Source organism: Phoca vitulina, unplaced genomic scaffold (genome assembly GCF_004348235.1).
Source record: "Phoca vitulina isolate PV1807 unplaced genomic scaffold, GSC_HSeal_1.0 scaffold16, whole genome shotgun sequence".
NCBI lineage: Eukaryota > Metazoa > Chordata > Mammalia > Carnivora > Phocidae > Phoca > Phoca vitulina.
This window is the reverse complement of record NW_022589719.1, coordinates 34,250,000-34,269,938: the sequence shown is the minus strand read 5'-3', so window position 1 is coordinate 34,269,938 and position 19,939 is coordinate 34,250,000. Positions and strand designations below refer to the sequence as shown.

General features: G+C 60.4%; 1 protein-coding gene across 2 annotated transcripts in view; it reads right to left on the bottom strand.

The window, feature by feature from the left end:
* Nucleotides 1-2,193: 2,193 nt before the first annotated feature.
* TPCN2 (two pore segment channel 2) overlaps nt 2,194-19,939 on the bottom strand; it is a 29,519-nt gene continuing 11,773 nt past the window's right edge. Inside the window, exons 8-25 of one of the 2 annotated variants that reach the window (XM_032414540.1) lie at nt 18,921-19,023; nt 17,872-17,937; nt 16,879-16,943; nt 16,324-16,424; nt 15,624-15,705; nt 15,315-15,401; nt 14,384-14,503; nt 14,175-14,234; nt 12,387-12,515; nt 11,559-11,608; nt 10,115-10,214; nt 8,354-8,425; nt 6,977-7,050; nt 6,401-6,482; nt 6,229-6,311; nt 5,713-5,794; nt 5,270-5,364; nt 2,194-4,730 (exon numbers count right to left, since the gene is read on the bottom strand). In XM_032414540.1, the coding sequence (XP_032270431.1) occupies nt 4,652-4,730; nt 5,270-5,364; nt 5,713-5,794; nt 6,229-6,311; nt 6,401-6,482; nt 6,977-7,050; nt 8,354-8,425; nt 10,115-10,214; nt 11,559-11,608; nt 12,387-12,515; nt 14,175-14,234; nt 14,384-14,503; nt 15,315-15,401; nt 15,624-15,705; nt 16,324-16,424; nt 16,879-16,943; nt 17,872-17,937; nt 18,921-19,023 (1,530 nt within the window). In that variant the 3' untranslated portion in view covers nt 2,194-4,651. The remainder of the gene's footprint in view (nt 4,731-5,269; nt 5,365-5,712; nt 5,795-6,228; nt 6,312-6,400; nt 6,483-6,976; nt 7,051-8,353; nt 8,426-10,114; nt 10,215-11,558; nt 11,609-12,386; nt 12,516-14,174; nt 14,235-14,383; nt 14,504-15,314; nt 15,402-15,623; nt 15,706-16,323; nt 16,425-16,878; nt 16,944-17,871; nt 17,938-18,920; nt 19,024-19,939) is intronic. The other variant, XM_032414541.1, reaches the window with a different exon arrangement.

Here is a 19,939-nt window from a genome sequence, read left to right as displayed (position 1 = left end):
ATTGATTTCAGTGTATTAATCTTATACCAAACCATTTAAACAGTAATTCATTACTGTTTAATAATTTTAGGCTTTCTATATGGACAATCATGTTATTTGTGAATAAAGAGAAACATTTCTTCTAATGTTTACTTTTTTAACTTATTTGGTTGTAATGAGCTGGCCAGGTTCTAATTTTGCTGTTCCTAATTTTAAAGGGCTGACAGTACCATCTCTCCATCTAGAAAGCTCTTTCCTGGAGGTTTGTGGTTAGAGGGCATCCAAAGGGCGCCCTTGCAGGGTGAGGAGGGCATCTCCGTGGGGAGGGGGTGGCAACGGCGATGGGAGAGCAGTATTTACAGGAAAACTAATCAAGTGAGAGCACAGATGAAGGGGAATGGGAAACATTCAGAAAAAAAGGGCTTACAACCACGCAGAAAACCAGATGTGCCCTGTGGTGGTTTGAAAATGGAGGTAGTACTGTGATCTCATAGTTGTCAATAGATTGGATGGGTGGATGGACGGGCCAACGGACAGATGGATGGATGGACAGACAGACTTATGGATGGACAGATCAATGGACAGATGAATAGCTGGATGAATGGACAGATGGATGGAAGGATGGACAGACAGACCAAAGGATAGATGAATGGATGGACAGATGGGGGATGGATGGATGGATGGATGGATGGGCAGAACGATGGATGAATGGACCAACAGACGGATGGACAGATCAACGGACAAATGAACGGACAGATGGATGGATGGTTGGACAGATGGACAGATGGATGGACGGACAGACCAATGGATAGATGGACGGATGGATGGACCAACAGAGGGATGGACAGATGGACCAATGGACAGATGGATGAACAAGCCAATGGATGGATAGATGGACAGACGGTCACATATGCATGCATATATTCCCTAGCTCTATCCACCAAGAGAACCTGGGTACACCAACACCCCAATAGCAATAAGCACACCTCATACCTATACCTTGGTTCCTAGATGCTATTCTTGCTTAAAGGAGCAGGGGCCCTTGGAGCAACGGCTGCTTCCAGGGCTGGAGCAGAGAAGGTGCAACATGAGCCCAGAACATCTGCATACCAGAAAGCAAAGAAGCATTCAAAAGATGGCAGGTACCTAGCAAAGGGACACAAAAGCTAGATGAAGCTGTTCCCACTAGCCAAGGGAGAATTAGAGCATGATATAAAATACAGCAACAGCCTACACATGACCCGCCGAATGGAAGGAAGCATGGTGTGCGCAGACGAACGCAGGAGGGAGAAGCTGAAGGAAGTTTGGTGAGGTGGGTGCGCACATAGCTTCAAAGCACCCCCTTCATCACAAAGGGAGAAGGAGCAGCTTTACGCTGGGCAGCCCGGCAGCCGCCGCCAACCAAGCGACAGGGTGGGCACCAGCGAAATTTCACACCACCCACCAGGATGCACTTCTGGGCTATTCCTACAAAAACCGCAGAATCAAGCTCATGAGGACACCTCACATAAACCCAACCCAGGGACCTTCCTACACAGTCACGGGCTGACCTTCAAGAGTGCCACGGTCACGTGGCCCGAGGGACCTAACTGGAGGCTCAGAATGGCCGTGAACGCGGTGAGCGCCAGCTAGCAGGAACCCGTGGTGACCCCATCCCAGTGTGCTGTCTATTGCAGGCCCTCCCTAAAGCACGGAGGGCAAAGAGCCCTGGAACCAAAACTTCCCCTCCACTGATTCCGGAAGAATCTTGCAACTTTTCCCGAAGTCTGCAGCTGCTTCCATGCTGTTGTTAAACATGAGCCAACTCCTGCCCTCCCTGCCCCCCAGCCCCAGAAATGGCAACTGTGTCCTTCTAGGGGCTCCCCAGTGGGGGCAGGGGGCTCCACGGGGAAGCTCAATGGGAGAGGAGGCGGCCCCGCCCATTCACCGCCCCTCCTGGTCAGTAAAGGACCTGGGAGGAGCTCACCTTCAGAGGCCCAGGGCGGCTGATGGCCCTGAGCTGGGCAGGGGGCAAGTGAGACCCCCCCAACGTGGAGGCTGCTAGTGCTAGCTGGGCAGGCCTCAGGCCTCCCAGGCTGGGGCTTGGGTGCCCACCCAGGTCCCTGCCTCGCCCACACTCCAGGGCCATCAAAGACTAGAAGCCAGGGCCCTGCTATTTGGTGTGGCCCACCCTGCCCCACCCTCAGCCCCTCCCCAGTGGGCACCCCACTTCCTTCTCCCCCTGGGCCTGCCCCCCTCCTCCAGACCAGCTGCCTCCATTCAGCTTCTCGCTGACACCCAGGCCAGGGCTCCCCGGCCTGTGAACGCACAGGCCCCTCCTCGGAGCCTGACCCAAGCCACAGGGCTCCCCTGAGCAAAGTAGCCTCCTCCCACCTCCCCGGGGGCAGTGAGACCACTCCAGGTGTCCCAGACTCCTGTACAGCCCTGGGGGACTCCAGGGTCCAGCAGGGCTGAGGCCCCTGCACCCCATGCCCAGCCAGAGTGCAGAGGGGTGACCAGAGCCCCCACAGCCACAGAAAACATGAGCCCCACCAGAGCTGCAAGGGTTTATCTGAGAGACGTGAGCACGTGTTCTTTGTCAAATGGGTCTAACCCAGTGCAGGACCCGGCTGGGATGGGGAGGAACAGGATGGGAAGCACCGGGAGCACTGCAGACCAGAAGACCCCCAGCAGCCCTGCTCCCCTTAACCAAAACCTGAGCCCCAACTCAACCGTGAATTCAGCCTGTTTCTCACGGAGACAAAGGCTTGGAAGCCAATACTATTTGAAACTGAAAGAGGGGACAGTCAGTGCCCCCCAGGGCATCCAAGGGACATCAGCTTGTGGTCAGAAGACACCAGCTCGATGACCCCAGCTTTGGTTACCCCATCCTGAGGGCAGAACCAGCCTCTGAACAGCACGGTCTCCCAGAGTCCAACGTGGGTCATCCAGAACTCTGTGCCATGTGACAGCAATAATCAGAGAGGGCTTCTCTGCACACAAGCCAGGAAATGGGAAGGCAGAAGACCTTCAGGGACGTACACAAGGCAGGGCAGAGAACGTGACATCCTACTGGCAAGTGCCCACTGGAACGAGGCTCACTGCAGGTGGTCGAGTCTGCGGCCCAGTGAGGCCAGGCTCCCCACCTCCAGCTGACCTGGGAAAAGCAGTGAGCTCCTCCTGAGGGTCATGGGGTCCAGCTTGCATTAAACGTGAATCCGATCCTGCCATCAGATGGCGCTCAGACCTTGGGGGCAGGGGCTGAAGGGGTGGCAGGATAGCGGGGCACCCAGCAGCTGACCAGGGTGGCCTCACCGTTGTCCCCAAGGCAAGCTGGGCGCAAACTTCTAACCCACTGCTCCACAAGGGGCTCCCCGCCCAAAACCAGCCTTCCCAGAAGGCAGCCTGCAGAGGGGACAGGTCTGGGAGTGTCCTCACTATGACCAAAGATACCCCAAATCTGAGGGGCAGCATGTCAAGGCCCAGGATCTCAGACGAACTCCAAGATCAGAAACTACAATGCACGTGGGTACATGAAACATAACCCTGAGCACTGGGGTTTCTTTCCTCTAATTCCACCTCCCAGACAAGCTGGGAAGACGGAGGCCATCACTTCCCACAGTGGAGTCTGCACCTATTCTCGTTGCCCTCCACCCCCCACCAGTCAGTACCCACAGCAGACATCACTAATCAATCCCAGCATTGCTGTCCATGAGGATTCCAGTCCTCAACAGAGACCTCCAGGAGCTCCCACCCACCACTCGAGTTGGCCCTTGAAATGAGAAAACCACGTTAATCTGGACCCACAGTGGCTCAAGGGGCAATGTGGCCGGCACACATTACTCACGTTCCCTCCCCCCCGACCTACTAGACTCCTCTGCCACACATCCTGTGAACACATAAAGGAGAGCCACCACCAGCTCATACGGGCCTTTATGCAAATTAGAAAAAGACAGCCCTCACCTTGGGGCGACGTCCCGGTGGCTGGACATGCCTGTGCAGCCAGGTTTGCAGTGCACAACCTGAACAACCTTACCTGGTCACCCTGCTCCAGAGAAGCCGGAGTTGTGTCTCAGTAAGAATGACGACCTCATTCTTTGCAAGACTTCAGGATAAAAATCATTGCCATTCTGACCCATAAAGAAATACACGCAATCACACACACACAAGCCATAAAATAATAGAACAGTTAAGATCCTCCTCATGTAAAATCACCAGGATCCCACACTTAATGCCCTGGAAAGCTGCCGCTTGGCCTATGCAGGCCCCGGGCGGGCCTCTGGTCCCTGAAGGCCGCCAGCAGTGAAGGCACCACGGAAATCACAGGGCCCGAAAGGCAGGCCGCGGCTTCCTGCTTCTCCGGCAGTCTTGCAGGTCCCCGTGGAGCCGCGCTCTTCCAGTTCAGAGGCCTCCCCAAAGCAGCTTAGAGAGAGAGTGGTGTGGCGCAAATGCCACGGAGAGCACAGGGCCCCCCGCCACAAAGAAAAGCTGGTGGTAGTCAGTGGTTAGGCTTGGCGGCGACCCAGGGCCCCCGCTCTCTGCCCCAGCCTCAGGCGGCTGCAGTAGGTCCGTCTATCCGTCTGTCCATCCGTCCAGGGGGACGTCACTCCTTCCGGGCTGCAGCCGCCTCCTCCCACAACGGGCGTGGGTGCCGAGGCCACACGGGACGGGGCACCTGGGCGTCACCTGGGCGTCACCTGCACAGAGGCAGGTGCGGGTGACGGCTCAGCTTCTCCATCAGCTCCTCCTCCGCCGGCTCCTCCAGGACGTCCCTGTGGAATCGGGGAGAAGATGTGCAGGGAGCTCCGGGAGCGCGTGCAGCCTTGCTCCCCACTTAGAAATCACCAGACACATGCACAAGTGAGCGCGGGGACTCAGGTCCATCTCTGGGATGTGTGCACGGCGTTCTTAAAAGCCCGGGGGGGGGAGGGGCGCCCCTCCATGCTGGCCAGTGGGGCGGGGCAGAGAGGGGCTGGGACCACACAGCGCACAGAGGGAAGGGGCGGCCGCTGCTCTCTGGGCCACCACCACTGTCCTGCACCAGCAGAGCAAGGGCTTTCAAAGTCACCACGGCGAAGTGGGGGCTGCTGCCTCCCTCCACCAACAGAATCCCCGGGAGACTAACGGAACCTGAGAACACGGTCTTAAACATGCCCATCGGGAGGCAGGACAGCGCTCACAGCCCGGGAGCAGGAAGCCCAGACCCTGATCCCGGCTCAGAGCTGGTGGGAGGGAGTGTTGCTGTCACAGAGGACGCCCACCCACCCTTCCTCCTCCCCCCAGAGCAGAAGCCCCTTCCTCGTCCACATACCTAAACAAGAGCTCTACCCTGCCCTGATAGGTGGTGTCCGGGTCCCCAGCAAGGGACTGCAGGTGACTGCGGCGATCCCACTTGTGAAGAAAATTCTGGCAAGCGGGAGGAGAAAGCGTGGCCAGCGGGTGTGAGCCCCACATGAACCAGCCTTTTTCCCTCCGGTGTCAGCAAGGCAACCCACAGCAGGGAGCTGAGCCCTCCCGGATGCTGGGATCCAGGGCCCTGCAAGGCCGCGGGCTCCTGCAGGAGCCAGATGCCTGATGGGCCTCCCCCAGCCCCGCCCAGGGGCTAAGAACCCCCACAGGTCAAATGTCAAGGGCATTCGAAGAGGCTCCCAGCAGCCAGGGCGAGCAGCGCTAAGCCGGAACCCAGCACGGCCGGTCCAGGTCCTCTGCAAGTTAGAAACCACCCGAGGCAGCCCGGGCAGGGGTCTCGGATACCTCCAGAATCAGAGCCAGAAACAGGTTGACCCAGATGACAGACGACACCAGCCACCACAACACGAAGTAGATCTTCGACCACCTGTGGAGGCAGGAAGGCCAGCCGTGGCCCGCCGTGAGCGGTGCGAGATGGGACACCACGATGACGCACGCAGCAGGAGTGTTCCGCGAGTCCACCCAGCAACTCTGTGACCCCCCACTCCCGTTTTCGAGGCGACCCGACCAAGGCTTTCAGAAGCGGTCAGTGAGTGGCCAAGGTAGCATGGCCAGTGAGAGGTGCAGTGGGATTCGAACCCAGGACCATCCGCTCTCCAAGCTCCAGGCTCTCCTTCCCTCAGCCCGCCTCCAGGGCTCCCAGCACCAGGGAATCCTCCAGAAGCCACACTCCCAGCAATCCCCAGAAGGGGTAAACCCAGAGTCACCGGCAAGGGCGCAGGACGCGCACTCGCACGGCCGTCTGGGCTCACACTGCACCGTGAGGGGGGCAGGGGGGACCAGCCAGCCGGGGTCACTCACGGGCCCGAGTAGCGCCGATAGGCATCCAGGAACACCTGCCAGTTGTTCACCACCATCACGTTCCACAGAGTGATGAGGGCGGCCTGCGGGGCGGCAGACACGGGGTCCAGCAGGGCCGGGGGAGTGCGACGGGAGGGCGGGGGCCCCGAGGAGCAGGGGGTGCAGGGCTCACCGCAAAGTCATCGAAGTTGTTGGCCCAGTATTCCAACTGCTCGAAGCTTCCGCAGGTTGCCGAGCTGTTGTCAGGGGCCAGGCTGAGGGGACATGGCGAGCTGGGTCAGGAGTGGGGACCGGGATGTGGACACCGGGACGCCCCAGCACTGCCTCAGGCCCCTGCACAGCTGGACCCCTCTGGGCCCCGAGAAGTCAGAGGAAGAAAGAAGGGCCCCCGATCTCCGGAGGTGCTATGAGAGCAGCCAGGAGCCAAGAGCTCCAGACACACACGGGAAACGGAGCTTCCAGACTGCGGGACCCAGGTCTGGCTCTGGGCACACGCCACCAGCGCTGCGGCCAGGCCTGAAGGTCCCAAAAGGGGTGCGGGGGTGGGGGCTGCGGCGCTGAGGAGGCTTCAGAAACGCTGTCGGTACAGACTCTAGGTGAGGGCATCTGGCAGCGTGGGGAGGGAGGGGAGACAAAGGAGGGACTAGGAGCCCCCCGCCCCGGGGAGCCCGCCCCCACCACCACCCAGCCTCACACTCCTCCGCACCCCCCGAGGCACTCCCTTTGGCACGTTCAGGCCCCACCTCACCTGCCGTTTCCAGGAGCCACGATGACACCGCGGAACAGGTTGATGCCCATGATGGCGAAGATGTAGTAGACCACCTGGGGAGGCGGGGCCGGGCCTGCTCAGCACCACCGGCGGACGGACCCACAGAGCGGCACACTGCCAGCCCTCGACGCTGCCCCCAGCCACGGGCACTGCTGGCCTCCCACAGGGAACACTGGGCTTCTCCTCCCGAGTACCGCGTCCTGGCGGCCAACCTGCCCCGGAGGAAGGAGGGGAGCCACCACCACCAGGGGAGCCAGAGAGAAGCTGGGAGCCAAGGGGAAAGACGCAGGGGCCAAGGAAGCGAGGCTACTGGCCCCTTCTCCAGGACAGGGGTGGCATGAAGAGAGGTGAGAAGGACCCCTATTGGCGGTCCCAGGGGAAGGGGGTCCCAGGGGAAGGGGGTCCCAGGGGCGGGACAGGTAGGAACTGGCCCGGCTTCTACAAGAGGTGACGTGCAAGGAGCACCACCCAGCAGTCTCATGCCACAGACAGAAGAGGCTACGTGGCCCTCCACCTGTCCCCGCCTCTCCCCAACATGCCAGGGGGAAAAGGAAGGGGCACAGGCCCCGGGCTAACCCAGTCCCTTCTGGGCCTCCGCTTCCTCTGCAGGGCTTCACGCCTAGAGCAGCACCAGGGTGCCCCTGGGCTGGGCGACGGGGCAGAGCCAACAGCACCTCAACGGCAAGGCTGGGTCTGGGGCTGGGGGATGCCATGATTCTCTCTCGGCCCACACGGCTGGGAGTTCCTGAGGATCCCTCTGCACAAGGAGGGCTGACCAAAACTCCATCTGGGGTCTACGTGGGTTTCCGAGATCCCTTTTTAAAATCAGTGTCTCAGGATGCCTGGGTGGCTCAGTTGGTTAAGTGTCCGCCTTTGGCTCAGATCATGATCTTGGGGTCCTGGGATCGAGCCCCGCATCGGGCTCCCTGCTCAGTGGGGAGCCTGCTTCTCCCCTTCCCTCTGTCTCCCAACTCGTGCTGTCGCTCTTAGTCTCTATCTCAAATAAATAAATAAATAATCTTTAAAAAATAAATAAATAAAATAAGATCAGTGTATCAGTATGGCCCGTAATCCAAAACATGTGAAGGAATAAAAAGTGACCGACGGACCTCTGGCACGGAAAGGGAGGGTGGTCGGGCAGCGCTTCCCGCAGACCAGCCCCGGGGTCCGCGCCCGGGAATGGCAGGGGGCTCGCTGGCCTCAGGGGCCCACACAGCCCGACAGCCGCCCCTAACCCAGGACCCTCCTTCCTCCAGAGCAGCCAGCCAGCCTCGGGCTCAGACTCCCCGGAACCCACAGCCAGCTCCACTCGCGTGCCCGCCCCCCCGACGGCCAGAGCCCACCGGCCAGACTCACCACCAGGATCCCGCCGAAAGCCCGCATGTTTCTGATCAGGTCCAGGATGGTACTGGCCACCACGGCCATTAGCTGAGGACAGAAAGAAAGCAGGGCCCTATTCTCCCTGGTCCCACTGAGGTCACACCGCCCTGCCCACTGCCCCGACCCGGACCTGGAAAGGCTCGACAGGACGGGGAAGTACCAGCGCACACCCATACGCGCACGCCACAGGCACTCACACACACACGCAGACGCACACCACGTACTCTCACGTACACCACACACGCAGGCGCCCCCACCCACCCAGACGCAGACGTGGCCGATTCCAAGTCCCGTCAGTGAAGCACCGCGGCAGGAGCTCCGCTCTCACTGCCCAGCGCCCAGTAAGGCTGGGTTAGCTCCCCTCGGGCCTGGAGGCTCCGAAGCAGCGCATACCTGAGACACCCAGCTCAGCCCTAGTGATCAGGCCTGAGAAAGGGGCTCAGACGCCCACCCAGGCACCCCAGCTAGAGGGCTGCTCCCCGACGTGCGAACCTGAGCCCCAGAGAAGAGCTCTCCGATTAGCCCGTTTACCCCCCCGAGACGTCAGATGGGAACCCTGGGCGCTCACAGACAGGGACCACCGTGCACACGTGTGCACCACTATGTGCAAGCGTACGGCACGCTCGTGTACGCACACGTCCCTGCGTGTGGGTAGTTACGTGCACGCGTGTGCATACAGCATGTGGGGGGGTGTACGTGTAGTTACATGTTGTGTGTACACGCCTGAGACTGTGCATGTGGCTCGTGCATGTGTGTTCGGTGTATGCGTGTGACTTGAGTCTGTGACTGTGTGCCCCCGGTGCGTGATCACGTACGTGTGGTGACACGTGCATACGATCGCGGGAACATGATCAGGCGTGCGTGTTTGTGTGGTTACGTGTGATCACATGCCTGCCCCCCGGGCCCGCAGGCCACCTCCCGATGGGCAAGTCCGCTAGCTAACAGGGAATCCGCCGGACGGCGCAGGGGCACAGCTTGCTAGAAAGGACAGACGAGCACAGGGGAAGGACCTGGCCACGCAGAGAGGGCTCTGATGTCCTTGGTTTCTTCTCTCCTGAAGAGTTCTTAGGAAAATGGACCGGAAAAGCGAACTCTACCTCTGTGCTGGGTGAGCGCTGGGCCTAAATGCCCTGCTCCCCCGGCTCCCCTCCCCTAAGGCTGGTGTCACTCCCTGTGGGTACATGAAGAGAAAATGAGGCCTATAGATGGTCACAAGCCACCAGGCCTGGGAGTCCTGCGGACGGGTGCCCCAGCCAACCATATGCCCCACTCCTGTATGGGGGGGCCTGAGGTGAGTGCCTTGGCCCACCGTGCCTTTCCCCTCATTACTAGAAGCCACCAAGGGCCTACACCAATGGCCTTTTGGAAACCTCAGGAGACCTGGGAACATGCTGGTTCCAAGGGCTCGGGCCCCTGCCCCTCACAAACGCCAATGGTCCCAAAGAGCACAGAGCTACCCCTGCAGCTGGCCAAGGTGGCCCACCCCTGTCCACCTGCGCTGGCCCTCCCTCTCCTCGTCCGTAAAAGCAGGGCTGGGCTGCTCTCAAGCTCCCAACTGCCCTCCAGCATCACCCAGCTGCAGTGCAGGGCTGGGGACACAGCCCAAGGGGACCAAGGTGGCCAGAGGGACAGTCCTGGTCTCAGGTCCTCCCTGCTCAGGTTCGGCCACTCTCTAGAGCAATGAGGCAGTGGGAGCGGGATGGAGGGAGGACAGCCGGGGGTCAGACGCCCACGCACCTTCATGCTGGGGATGATGCGCAGGAACCGGAACACGATGAGCATGTTCACCAGCCGGGCCATGTCCCACAGCGACAGCAGGCCCAGCGTCTCTGGCTTCCTGGAGAGACACACGGGAGACGGGTTGGCAGAGGCTCGAGATGCTGGCAACAAGAAGGTAAGGAGATGGCGTGTTCAGACGAGACGCAGAGAGCAAGGGGGGGAGGGCGGGGAGGGGGCGCCGTCACGGGTACAGGACAGAGCGTGGACGGCCACACCTGCCAGCCCAGGACAGCACTGGCTATCATACCCCTCATCTTACACGGGACACCACTCAGGTTCCAGACGCTGGAACACCCAGCTCAGGTCCCAGCAGTAGAAGAGACCTGGTCCCCGAGCCAGTCCCCCGTCCCCTGACCCCTAACCACGATCCTATTTCACCCCTGTCTCTGGTCTCAGCTCCCATGCCTATCACCTGACCCTGGCTCCTGACCCCATCCCCTGTCCTGTGATCCCATCCTGTATCCCGGCCCCTCTTGGTGTCCCTCGGGGGCTTACTCTGCTCTCGTTTCTACTTCAGCTGAAACTCACCCTCACGCACAATGCTCCCCTGTGATTCTCAGACAGAAGTGCACGGTGGGTCTTCAGTGCACTTTAGAAACAAGGGAAGTTGGCCCTGCAGCCGCCAGGCCCCAACACACCACCAAGGACAGCACCAGCCCGACCTGTCTGCCCCACACCTTCCTGGCTGGCTCTGGGGCAGCTGACCCCAAAGCAAGTCTTTCAGCCCCACTCCCCGCCTCCAGCACCTTCCAGCTGCACCATTAGGACAGAAGCAGGCCACAGAGACTCCAGACACCAGGGCGGCCAAGATGCCCAGGGCCAGCACGCGCACTGGCCGGCCGCTGTGTTCTGGGCAACGCGACCTGACAGCCACCACGAGCCACACTTCGAGGCGCTCTGGGACCCCCTGCCCAGACATCTATACTGCTCTACGGCCAGAAGCGGGGGTGGGGGAGCTCCAACAGCAGCCCCGGCCCCTGCCATCTTACAGGGTGGTAAACCGACGCCCGGAGTGGGAGGTGACAAGCCAACGTCACATGGCTTCCAGCCCTATTCCAGTGCTCAGGGGGCACCCCAGCCCTGCGCAGGGCGCCTCCACTCCCCAGGACACCGGCGGCCGCGCGCCCCATCCTGGTACCGGTGCTGAGCCCGCTGCCCTCTAGAGGCTGGTCCCAACTCTGGGAACACTATCGGTCTGACGGCAAGTTAGGACACGGTCCCCAAGAGCGAGGAGAGGGGTCTGCTCCCACGGTCTCAGCCGGCCATGCTCCGAGCCGCCCGCTCTCCTAACACTCGGGCGCTTCGCCCTGGAGCCGAGCAGCCCGAGCAGGCGGGCCACCCCCCTGGGGCCTAGTGGGGCGCTGCCTGCTGTAGCCTCCCTCGGCTCTCCGCAGTCACATACCAGCCTGGGTGTGGGAATCGGTACACAGCCAGAGTTGAGATCTCCAAAACCTTTAATTACAAAAGAAGAGAAGATCGCTACAGCAACGCTAATCTAGGCGGCTTTCAAACGATTTCTAAGGCTCGTGTGTAACACGCTCTCCCCCCAAAGGGAGTTTGGGGGAGAAGTCAGAGCTCCGTCCTTGTCCCTAGGGGTTGGTTCCAAACGTGGGGCTTCCTGCGGCTGAGAAAGACGCTGAGGTCTTGGGAACCAGCGGCCCGCACGTATGGGGGGCGGGGACACCTGCAAGGCTGCGGAGGCCCGGGTCAAGGACAGACCGAAGGCCCTTCTCTCAGACCGTCTTTGCTCCTGTCCCAAGGGGCCCACAGCTCCTAGCAAACACGAATACACGGTGCACCAGTGTGGCTGCCGTGACCCACACCACGCGTGACCCTCCACTCCCACGGGTTCTGGGGAAAGGGTGCCCGAGACCCCCCTGCCCTCCCCCCACCCGCGGCAAGGTCCCACTGTCCCGAGGTCTGTGGCCGGCGCTGGTTAGCCGGCGAGGATTGCGGCCTCCTTCCGGGCCCCCTCAGGGGCGGGAGGAGCAGCCTGCCCCCACGACGCTCCGATGCAGTGGAAACCCAGCCTCCTATCGGCCCCCACTGGCCGCCCACCAAGCAGCTCATGCGGGGGAAAGCCAGCCCTTTGTCACTGGAGGCAGGAGCCCAAATTCCCGGGCCCTCTGCTCCCGAGGGACAGCCTGAGATGGAACACAGCGCAGAGCCAGACGCAGAGAGCACACCGCCCACCCGGAGAGACCAGCGGCCCGGGCGTCTCAGACTTTACCAGCAGGACGACGGTGAGGAGCCCGTCAAACACGTTGCTGGAGGAGGCCAGGTACCCCGGCAGGCCCAGGGCGAACACCTTCAGCAGCAACTCCAGCAAGTAGTACAGGATGAACACACAGTTGAGAATCTAAGAGAGGAAAACAGGTACCAGTGTTCAGCCCCACATCACCCGCCCTCCCCTCATCTGCCCCTCGGGGCTCTCGGGGCTGCTCTTCCCGTGCCCCCTCCCCTCACACACGGGGCGTCTCCAGCACCCCACCTTCCTGCTCCATACCCTCCCCTCAGGTGACCGGGTACCCCACGCTGGCTTCGGGGATAACCGGCACGGCGGCACCCCAGCCCTCACTCACCTGGCCCTCCATCTCCCGACCCCACATCCCTTCTGGGCCTGCAGGGCCTGGGTCACCGGCCCCTGTTCTGCCACATCTCTCCCTCCCCGTGGCTGCCGCCCAAGCCCACGCCCCCAGTTCTCTGCCCCGACCCCTCCAGTCCATTCTCCATGGGAACATCGGGCCGACCTCTAACAACGCACGTGGGCAGTGGCCTCCCCGGTGGGCACGCCTGGCTCTCAGCAGCATCCTCCCAGCCCCTGGGGGGTGTCGGAGGAGGTCTTAGAACTGAAGGTCACCACAGGCTACTGGGTCACTGTCTTTTTTGAAGCCAGTCAGTAAAATACAGAGGGGCTCTCCCCTTAATGGGGGCCTCACAGCACCGTCCCCCCGGCGTGCACAGGGCCACGGGAGGGACACGCAGGGTCAGATGACCGCTGCAGTCACCCCACCTCAGTGTCCAGTCTAAATTCCACATTCTTGGTCAGGGCTGCCTCATTCACACACGTGAAGAGGTCGCCCTTAAGGCAGGAAGAACATTTCAGACCCTGCATCATGAGCAATTACCAAGGGGCAGAAAAGGATGGGACTCTGCAAGAACCCCAAAACCCCCATGCGGCACTCAGGTGACCAGAAGTCTCTCACAGACCATCACGCCGACCCTCATGCTTAACAACTACTGTTAAAAAAGATAAAATATAGCTCAACTGATTCCAACTTGACTTCATCAGGAATAAAAACCAGCCGCATCTACAGTGCGTTACTCACGAGGAGGAGACTGAAGCTTTCTGGTGTCATCCGGGAAAAAAGTACAACGGAAATAAGAAAACTGAGAACAGGACTTTTCTTGAAGAATAATACAAAGGAATTTCAAGCATCAGGTCAGGAAAACCATTTTTTCCATTTTGATGCTACAATAAATCTACTCTACGTTGAATATGCACGACATACTGTGTCAGTTTTAAATCAGACAAGTCAAGCTTTTTCCTATGTAATTAGAGAACATTTATTCACTTTCATCCATTTTAATATTGTTCACAAGATCTTTCATTAAAATAAACTTTAAAATACCTGCTTTGTTAGAGTTCTAGCATTGAGTAATGTGGAAGTATTGCTGCTACTTCCTTAAAATCCAAGGTGAAAAAATTGTTTTTAAATTCCTAAGGAGTTTAACAAGACCTTGTAGTTAAGAAGGGAGTTCACAGTTGCAGAAAGGGCTGAGAAGCGGCTGAGAAGCAGCCAGAAGGGAAAGCTCCAAGCCCAGGGCCACACGAGCCCGGAAGACGCCGACAGCCCCACCCGCACTACACCAGCCTCCCCCGGGCCGGCACCCTGTCCTCTGGGGGCACCCCACGATGCGAGGAGCGGCTCTGCACCAGAAGGGCCCCAGGGAGGGGGAGGCTGTGCCCTCTCGCTCCCGCTGCCTCCCGGGTCACCCGCGCGGCCCCAGAGCTCACCCCTAGGACGAAGTCGTCACGGTCCTCGGGCAGCACGTCTGCGTCTACCACCAGGAACACCTGCCGAGCCAGAGCGGAAGGCAGCTCGCCAGCCCGGCCCAGCGCCCGGGTGCCAAGGCCATGGTCGGGGAGCCGGGAGGAGGGGAGGGGGCCAGGGGGCGGGCAATGGGGCGCCTCCCACGTCCACAGGAGGGCGAGCCCGCACTCACAGAAATGGACAGGAGGTTCCCCAGGGCGATGAGGTTCCCCAGGTAGTCAAAGTAGCGGTGGCTGAAAAGGAACTGGGCACTCCGCAGGAAGGGAGACGGGTACTCGGGCCGCGGTGGGGGCTGGGGAGGGAACACACGCGGGCTCAAAAACCTGAGCCTGCAGGAGGCCGTGGCTGTTGGGAGCCCACCAGTGCCCGGACCCCCTTATTCTGGGATTCAACTTTTTCCTACCTCTTCTCTTATCCCAGTCTGTCCAGCCTAACAAAATAATCCCAAACATGGAAATAGTCGCACACACTAACATGTTCATCACGGTCATCTTTTAACACCAGAGAGGGCTAGAGAGAACGTAAATGGCCACGGACTGCTCAGGTAAACCGCGATGGAATACGAGGCGGCCATCTGAATATACGCAAAGTGTTTACCACAAGACAAAGAGCGTTCTGTGAAAAAATATGTGGGAGTTACGCACTAATAACTGAAAGCTTAACACAGAACAGGGCTCTTTGTTGACACAGTGCTGAGCTGGATGCCAAGGCCCATCTGGTGGCTTTACAAATCGGTGTTAAGGACAAAAAACAAAGGCTTTGGACAAACTCAGGGCCCTCCTGGGGAAGGACACACGGAAGTAGGTAAGAGTTTGTCAGAAATAGGTAAGAATCTGTCGTGGAGACAGGGAAAACCCTTTGGAAAGTTCCTCTGGGTCAGGCTTGGCCCAGGCCAGTCCCTGTGGTCTGTGAATTTCACAAGGTTGACAAAACCGCCCCAGCTTCCAAGAGCCAAGCCATCTCCGTTCCCATTTACCATCCTAGGGGCCGGAATCCCTAGGAAGGCGAGTCCTGGCACTGATCATTAAGAGTCACCCGGGTGATCAATGCCGACAGGTACCGTAACGTTCCCAGCTCACCCCAGGTGGCCTGGCCCCAGTTACCTCTTTAATCACCCTTTTGTCAAACTCATTGAAGAGTTTCTGAAACTCATCAGCTGATAACAGGTCGCCACCGTAGGAACGCACCTTCTGCAAAGGAGGGAAACACAGGTCAGCAGGGCTCAGCTGGGCCGAGGGGAGGAAGGGCCCAGGACAGGAGGGTGCACCGTCCCCAGCCCCACCCGGCCTCGGCCAGCCCTGGCTGATCTGAAATGACACCCCTGCTGAAAAGGGGCTGGTGCCGAGGAGACCTCCAGGCGGAGCCCAGAAGCACAGGTTGGGGAGGGCAAGGGGAAGAGGGGACCCCAATACCTCCATGATGGCCTGTTTGTGGGAGCTGTCCAGCTGGACTTTCTGAAGCACGTGCAGGAAGTCCTGGGGCTTCACCCCGACTCTGGAGAAAAGACACCCACACCCCAGTGAGCCCAACTAGCTCAGCGCGCCGGGGCGCCCACACCTCTGGCCGGAGCTGTGCCGCATGCGGCGAGTGGCTCTGGGCAATGACGAGGGCCTCCGTGCAGGAGCCAGCCGCGACACTTCAGTCATCCCGTCACGTAAAATTCCCAGACACTACTGTCCCGCCTTCAAGAGGAGCATGCCGGCACACAGAAGTGGCGCGCAATACGACAGAGATACGACAGGGTGGCTCACAAGCCGTCCGCGTGGGCACCTTCCACAGACACCATCTCCAGACCAGGCCCCCCTGGTTCCCACCCAAGCCCAGTGGCACGGGAAGGGCGCAGGCCGGGGGAGAGGGCCAAAGCCACTTGGCCCGCACCAGCCCATGGTCTGCAGGGGTCATGAGGACAAAGGAGTCAACTCAGAGCACGACGGAACCCTGCAGCACCAGGGATGTGGCGTCCTCGTGATTCCGAGGCAGCGCTAAAATCAGGCGCCAGCCCGCAGGGAGCTCGGCAGAGCGCAGTCGCTGCTCAGGAAACACTCTATGGAGCATCTGAGGGGTTCCCTCCCCCCTCAGGGAGAAGGGGGTCCCGGGAGCCCTGGCACTCACTCTTGAGGGTGGGCTTCTCCCTCTGCTCTCATGGAGGAGAGGACCTCATAGGCGGCCCGGGCTCCCAGCCGCCTCCGGAACAGGGAGGTCTGGAGAGACTTCTGCAAGGAAAACGGCTCTGAGTGCTGGGGCTGGGCCTCTCCGGGCCGCGCATCCCCCCGCCTCGTGCCCAGTGCCTCTGGGGGACGGCCTGCCCACCCGCAGCTGGGGAGCAGCCCTCACTCTGCACGGCCCATGGAATTCGCTGTATGCTTCTGCTCTGCACATCTGGGGTCCCCCGTTCTCCCACACGGTGGGCTCGGGGCCACCTGCCCTGGAGCCACGACCTCATGGCCTCCCTCTAGATGACATGAACCCGGGGGGCTGTGGCGACAGCGCCGCCTGGGGAGGGAGGATGTGGCGCAGGAGGGAGCCAGAGGGCAGTGCAGAGACCACGGGAGACCACCACCCCCGCCCCGGCCCCCCCCCACTGCTGCGGCCACCCGGCCGGTCGTGCCCCGCTTGGCCTCCAGGGGCCGCTCCTCACAGACGGGCAGAAACGGCAGACTGGCTCACCATCAGGTAGCCCCGGAACTGATTGTAGATGATGGCCGTCAGCAGGTTCATCAGAAACAAGCTTCCTTCGAGTGGAGAAAGCCAGAGTCAGTGGGGACCACCACAGACAGGGGGCAGTCTGGAAGGAGAAAGCAGCATCGGGGGCCCAGGGTGGGGGGCGGCACCCAGGGGCCCAGAGGGCCGACACGGGCACAGCAAACCCACAGGTGATGGTGAGAAGGGTCCGGACGATCTCAGAGCAGGGAGAGCCCGTCATTCCTGCCAGGTGCCTGGGGCACACCGGTCAACACGCAGGCCCCCCCGTCCTCATCTAATGAATATGCTGCCACCGGGCCTGCCCAGCCATGGGCACTGAGCACGGAGGCCTTCCGTGGTCACAGACTGCAAACCACGAGGTGGGGCCACACTGAGAAGTCACAAGATCAGAGAGCACATGAGGTCACGGGGTCGGGAGGGCACACTGAAGCGAAGTCAGGAGGGAGGACATGCTGACATGAAGTCACAGGGTTGGGGAGGACACGCCGAGGTGAAGACACGGGGTCGGGGAGGACACGCCGAGATAAAGTCACAGGGTCGGGGAGGACACGCCGAGGTGAAGACACGGGGTCGGGGGGACACGCCAAGATAAAGTCACAGGGTCGGGGAAGACACACAGAGGTAAAGACTCGGGGTCGGGGAGGACACGCCGAGGTGAAGACATGGGGTCGGGGAGGACACGCTGAGGTGAAGTCACGGGTTGGGAGGACTCACAGAGGTGCAGACACGGGGTCGGGGAGGACACACTGAGATGAAGTCACGGGGTCGGGGAGGACACGCCGAAGTGAAGTCACGGGATCGGGGAAGACACACGGAGGTAAAGACTCGGGGTCGGGAGGATGCACAGAGGTGCAGACACGGGGTTGGGAGGGCACACTCACATCTGAGCATTTGTGATCTTGCCGTCGGGGGCAGGATCTTGTCCCAAGGGACCCCTACAGATCTGTCAGAACTCACCTATCAGGGTGAAGACTATGAAAAAGATGCCATAGGCCCGGTTCTTGGAATACGCAGGAGTCATAACTGAGAGAAAGAAATTGGAGAAACTGAAACCCGCTCACCACCTCAGGCTCTGATCTAATTCCCATCGTGGCCCCACCCCGTTTGCCCTCTCAACAGAAGAAGGGCTCTGGTTGGGAGACCTAGGAGGCCTTCCTGTCCAAACGCCAATCCTCACACCTCTGCTTCCACACGCTTGCAGTGGGGGACTCCTCCCTTACACTAAGCTGAGTCCTGCTTCCCGTGAACGCCCCACACACCGAAAGCTCAGCTCTCCCTCAGGACAGAGATGCAGGAGTCCCTACGACTCACAGGACATGTGGGGACAATGCTCAGGGTCGCACTGCACAGCTCTCCCTGGCTGTGGAAGCTGGGCGCTGCCCTCCCGGGAAGGTCTCTATCATGGGGGATCATCCCTGAGCCCAAGATGAAAGTCACAAGCCAGGGTGGCCAGGCCACAGCCAGGCCCTAGAGGCCCGTAGAACCCCATCCTGGCCACCACCCTGGCCCACGCAGAGAGGCCCCAGCAGCAACCCCAAACGTGAGCACCTCAGCCACCTAAGACCAGGGCCTGTCACCTCAGGGCCGAGCCACACTGCACAGCCGGGCCTGGGTAGTGACAGGGAAAGTGGCTGGGCCTCAAAGAGGAAGCCACCAGGGAACCTGCCAACCACGCCATTGGTCACCCTGCTCATTCTTAGCTTCTCGGAGTCAGAAGACAGGAAAAGAGCAGGCGAAGGGAAAAGAGGAAAAAGGAGGGAGGGAGCGAGCATAGGAGTGAGGTGGGAGGAAAATGGAAGAAAGAGCAAAGAGGCAGGAAAGAGAAGGGAAAGGACAAACAGGGAAAGAAAAACAAGGAAGGAGCGAGGGAGAGAACCCAACGTCCTCCTTTTCATGCTCCACCCAGAGAGAAAAAAGCCTTACACACTCCTGCCTCCCAGAGCCAGGTGCTGAGGCTCCGCGTTAACCACACCCGTGCCCAGGCCCTGTGCCCCCTCCTCACACACCGTCGGGGTTGTTAGCGGTGGTCAGCAGCACCAGGAGGGAGGTCAGAGCCTCCGGCAGGTTGTGAAAGTACATCAGCCTCTCCCGGTCCTGCCCATCGCCCTGCTGAGAGCAAACATGGCAGCTGTGAGGGGCCGCCAGGCCTCTGCCGCCCCCTCAGCTAAGGCCTGAAGCTGCCAGAGCTCCATCCGCTGTGGGGTCAGCGTCCCCTAGCCTGCACCTCCCCATCAGTTCCCAGCAGACTCTGCACTCCCGGCCAGACGGGACCTAACTCAGGGCCTCTGTGCCCAAGAGCCAGCGTCCAGGGAGGCTCCACACCCACAGGGACGCCGGCCTCTGCGGCGGGTCTGCTCAGCCCTGGGGAAAAGCCTTCAGCCGCCCTGGCTGAGAAACACCCAGAAAGAGACAAGCACACGCCACTAATTACACAACCACTTAGACAAATACACACGGCCATTCACAGACACACACAGACAGTGCACACCCATGTACAGACACACACCCAGCGCACACAATTACACACACACACCCACTCGAAAGAGAATTAGACACGGGAGCTCCGGCTCTTCCGGAATCAGAAGGGACAGTCTCCAGTTCTCCCTCCCGGACAGGACAGCCTGAGCCCCCCAGTACTGCCGCAAACTCAATGGACATCAGCCTTGGCTGACCCCCCGCCACATTTCCAGGACAGAGATGCAGGACGGCTCCAGCCCTGAGGACGACAGTGACCCCGGCCAGGACATGAGGAGAGACACACTGGACCACAGATGCTTGGGGGCGGGGGGGGACGGGGACCGGGGTGAGAGGTGGCCGACACCGCCACACAGCAACAAGCCGCTGGGGGCCGAGAAGCAGGGAGGAGCGGGAAGGGGACCCAGGGGGAGGGCAAAAGCCCCTAGCTGGAGAAGACGTGGAGGCAGGCACTGTGGGGCGGACGGTGGTGCGGTTTACCCGATGGCCCCATAGGCCAGTCTGAGGGCGCCTCCATCTAACAGGGGTGTAGAGAAAGCTGGGTCAGTGA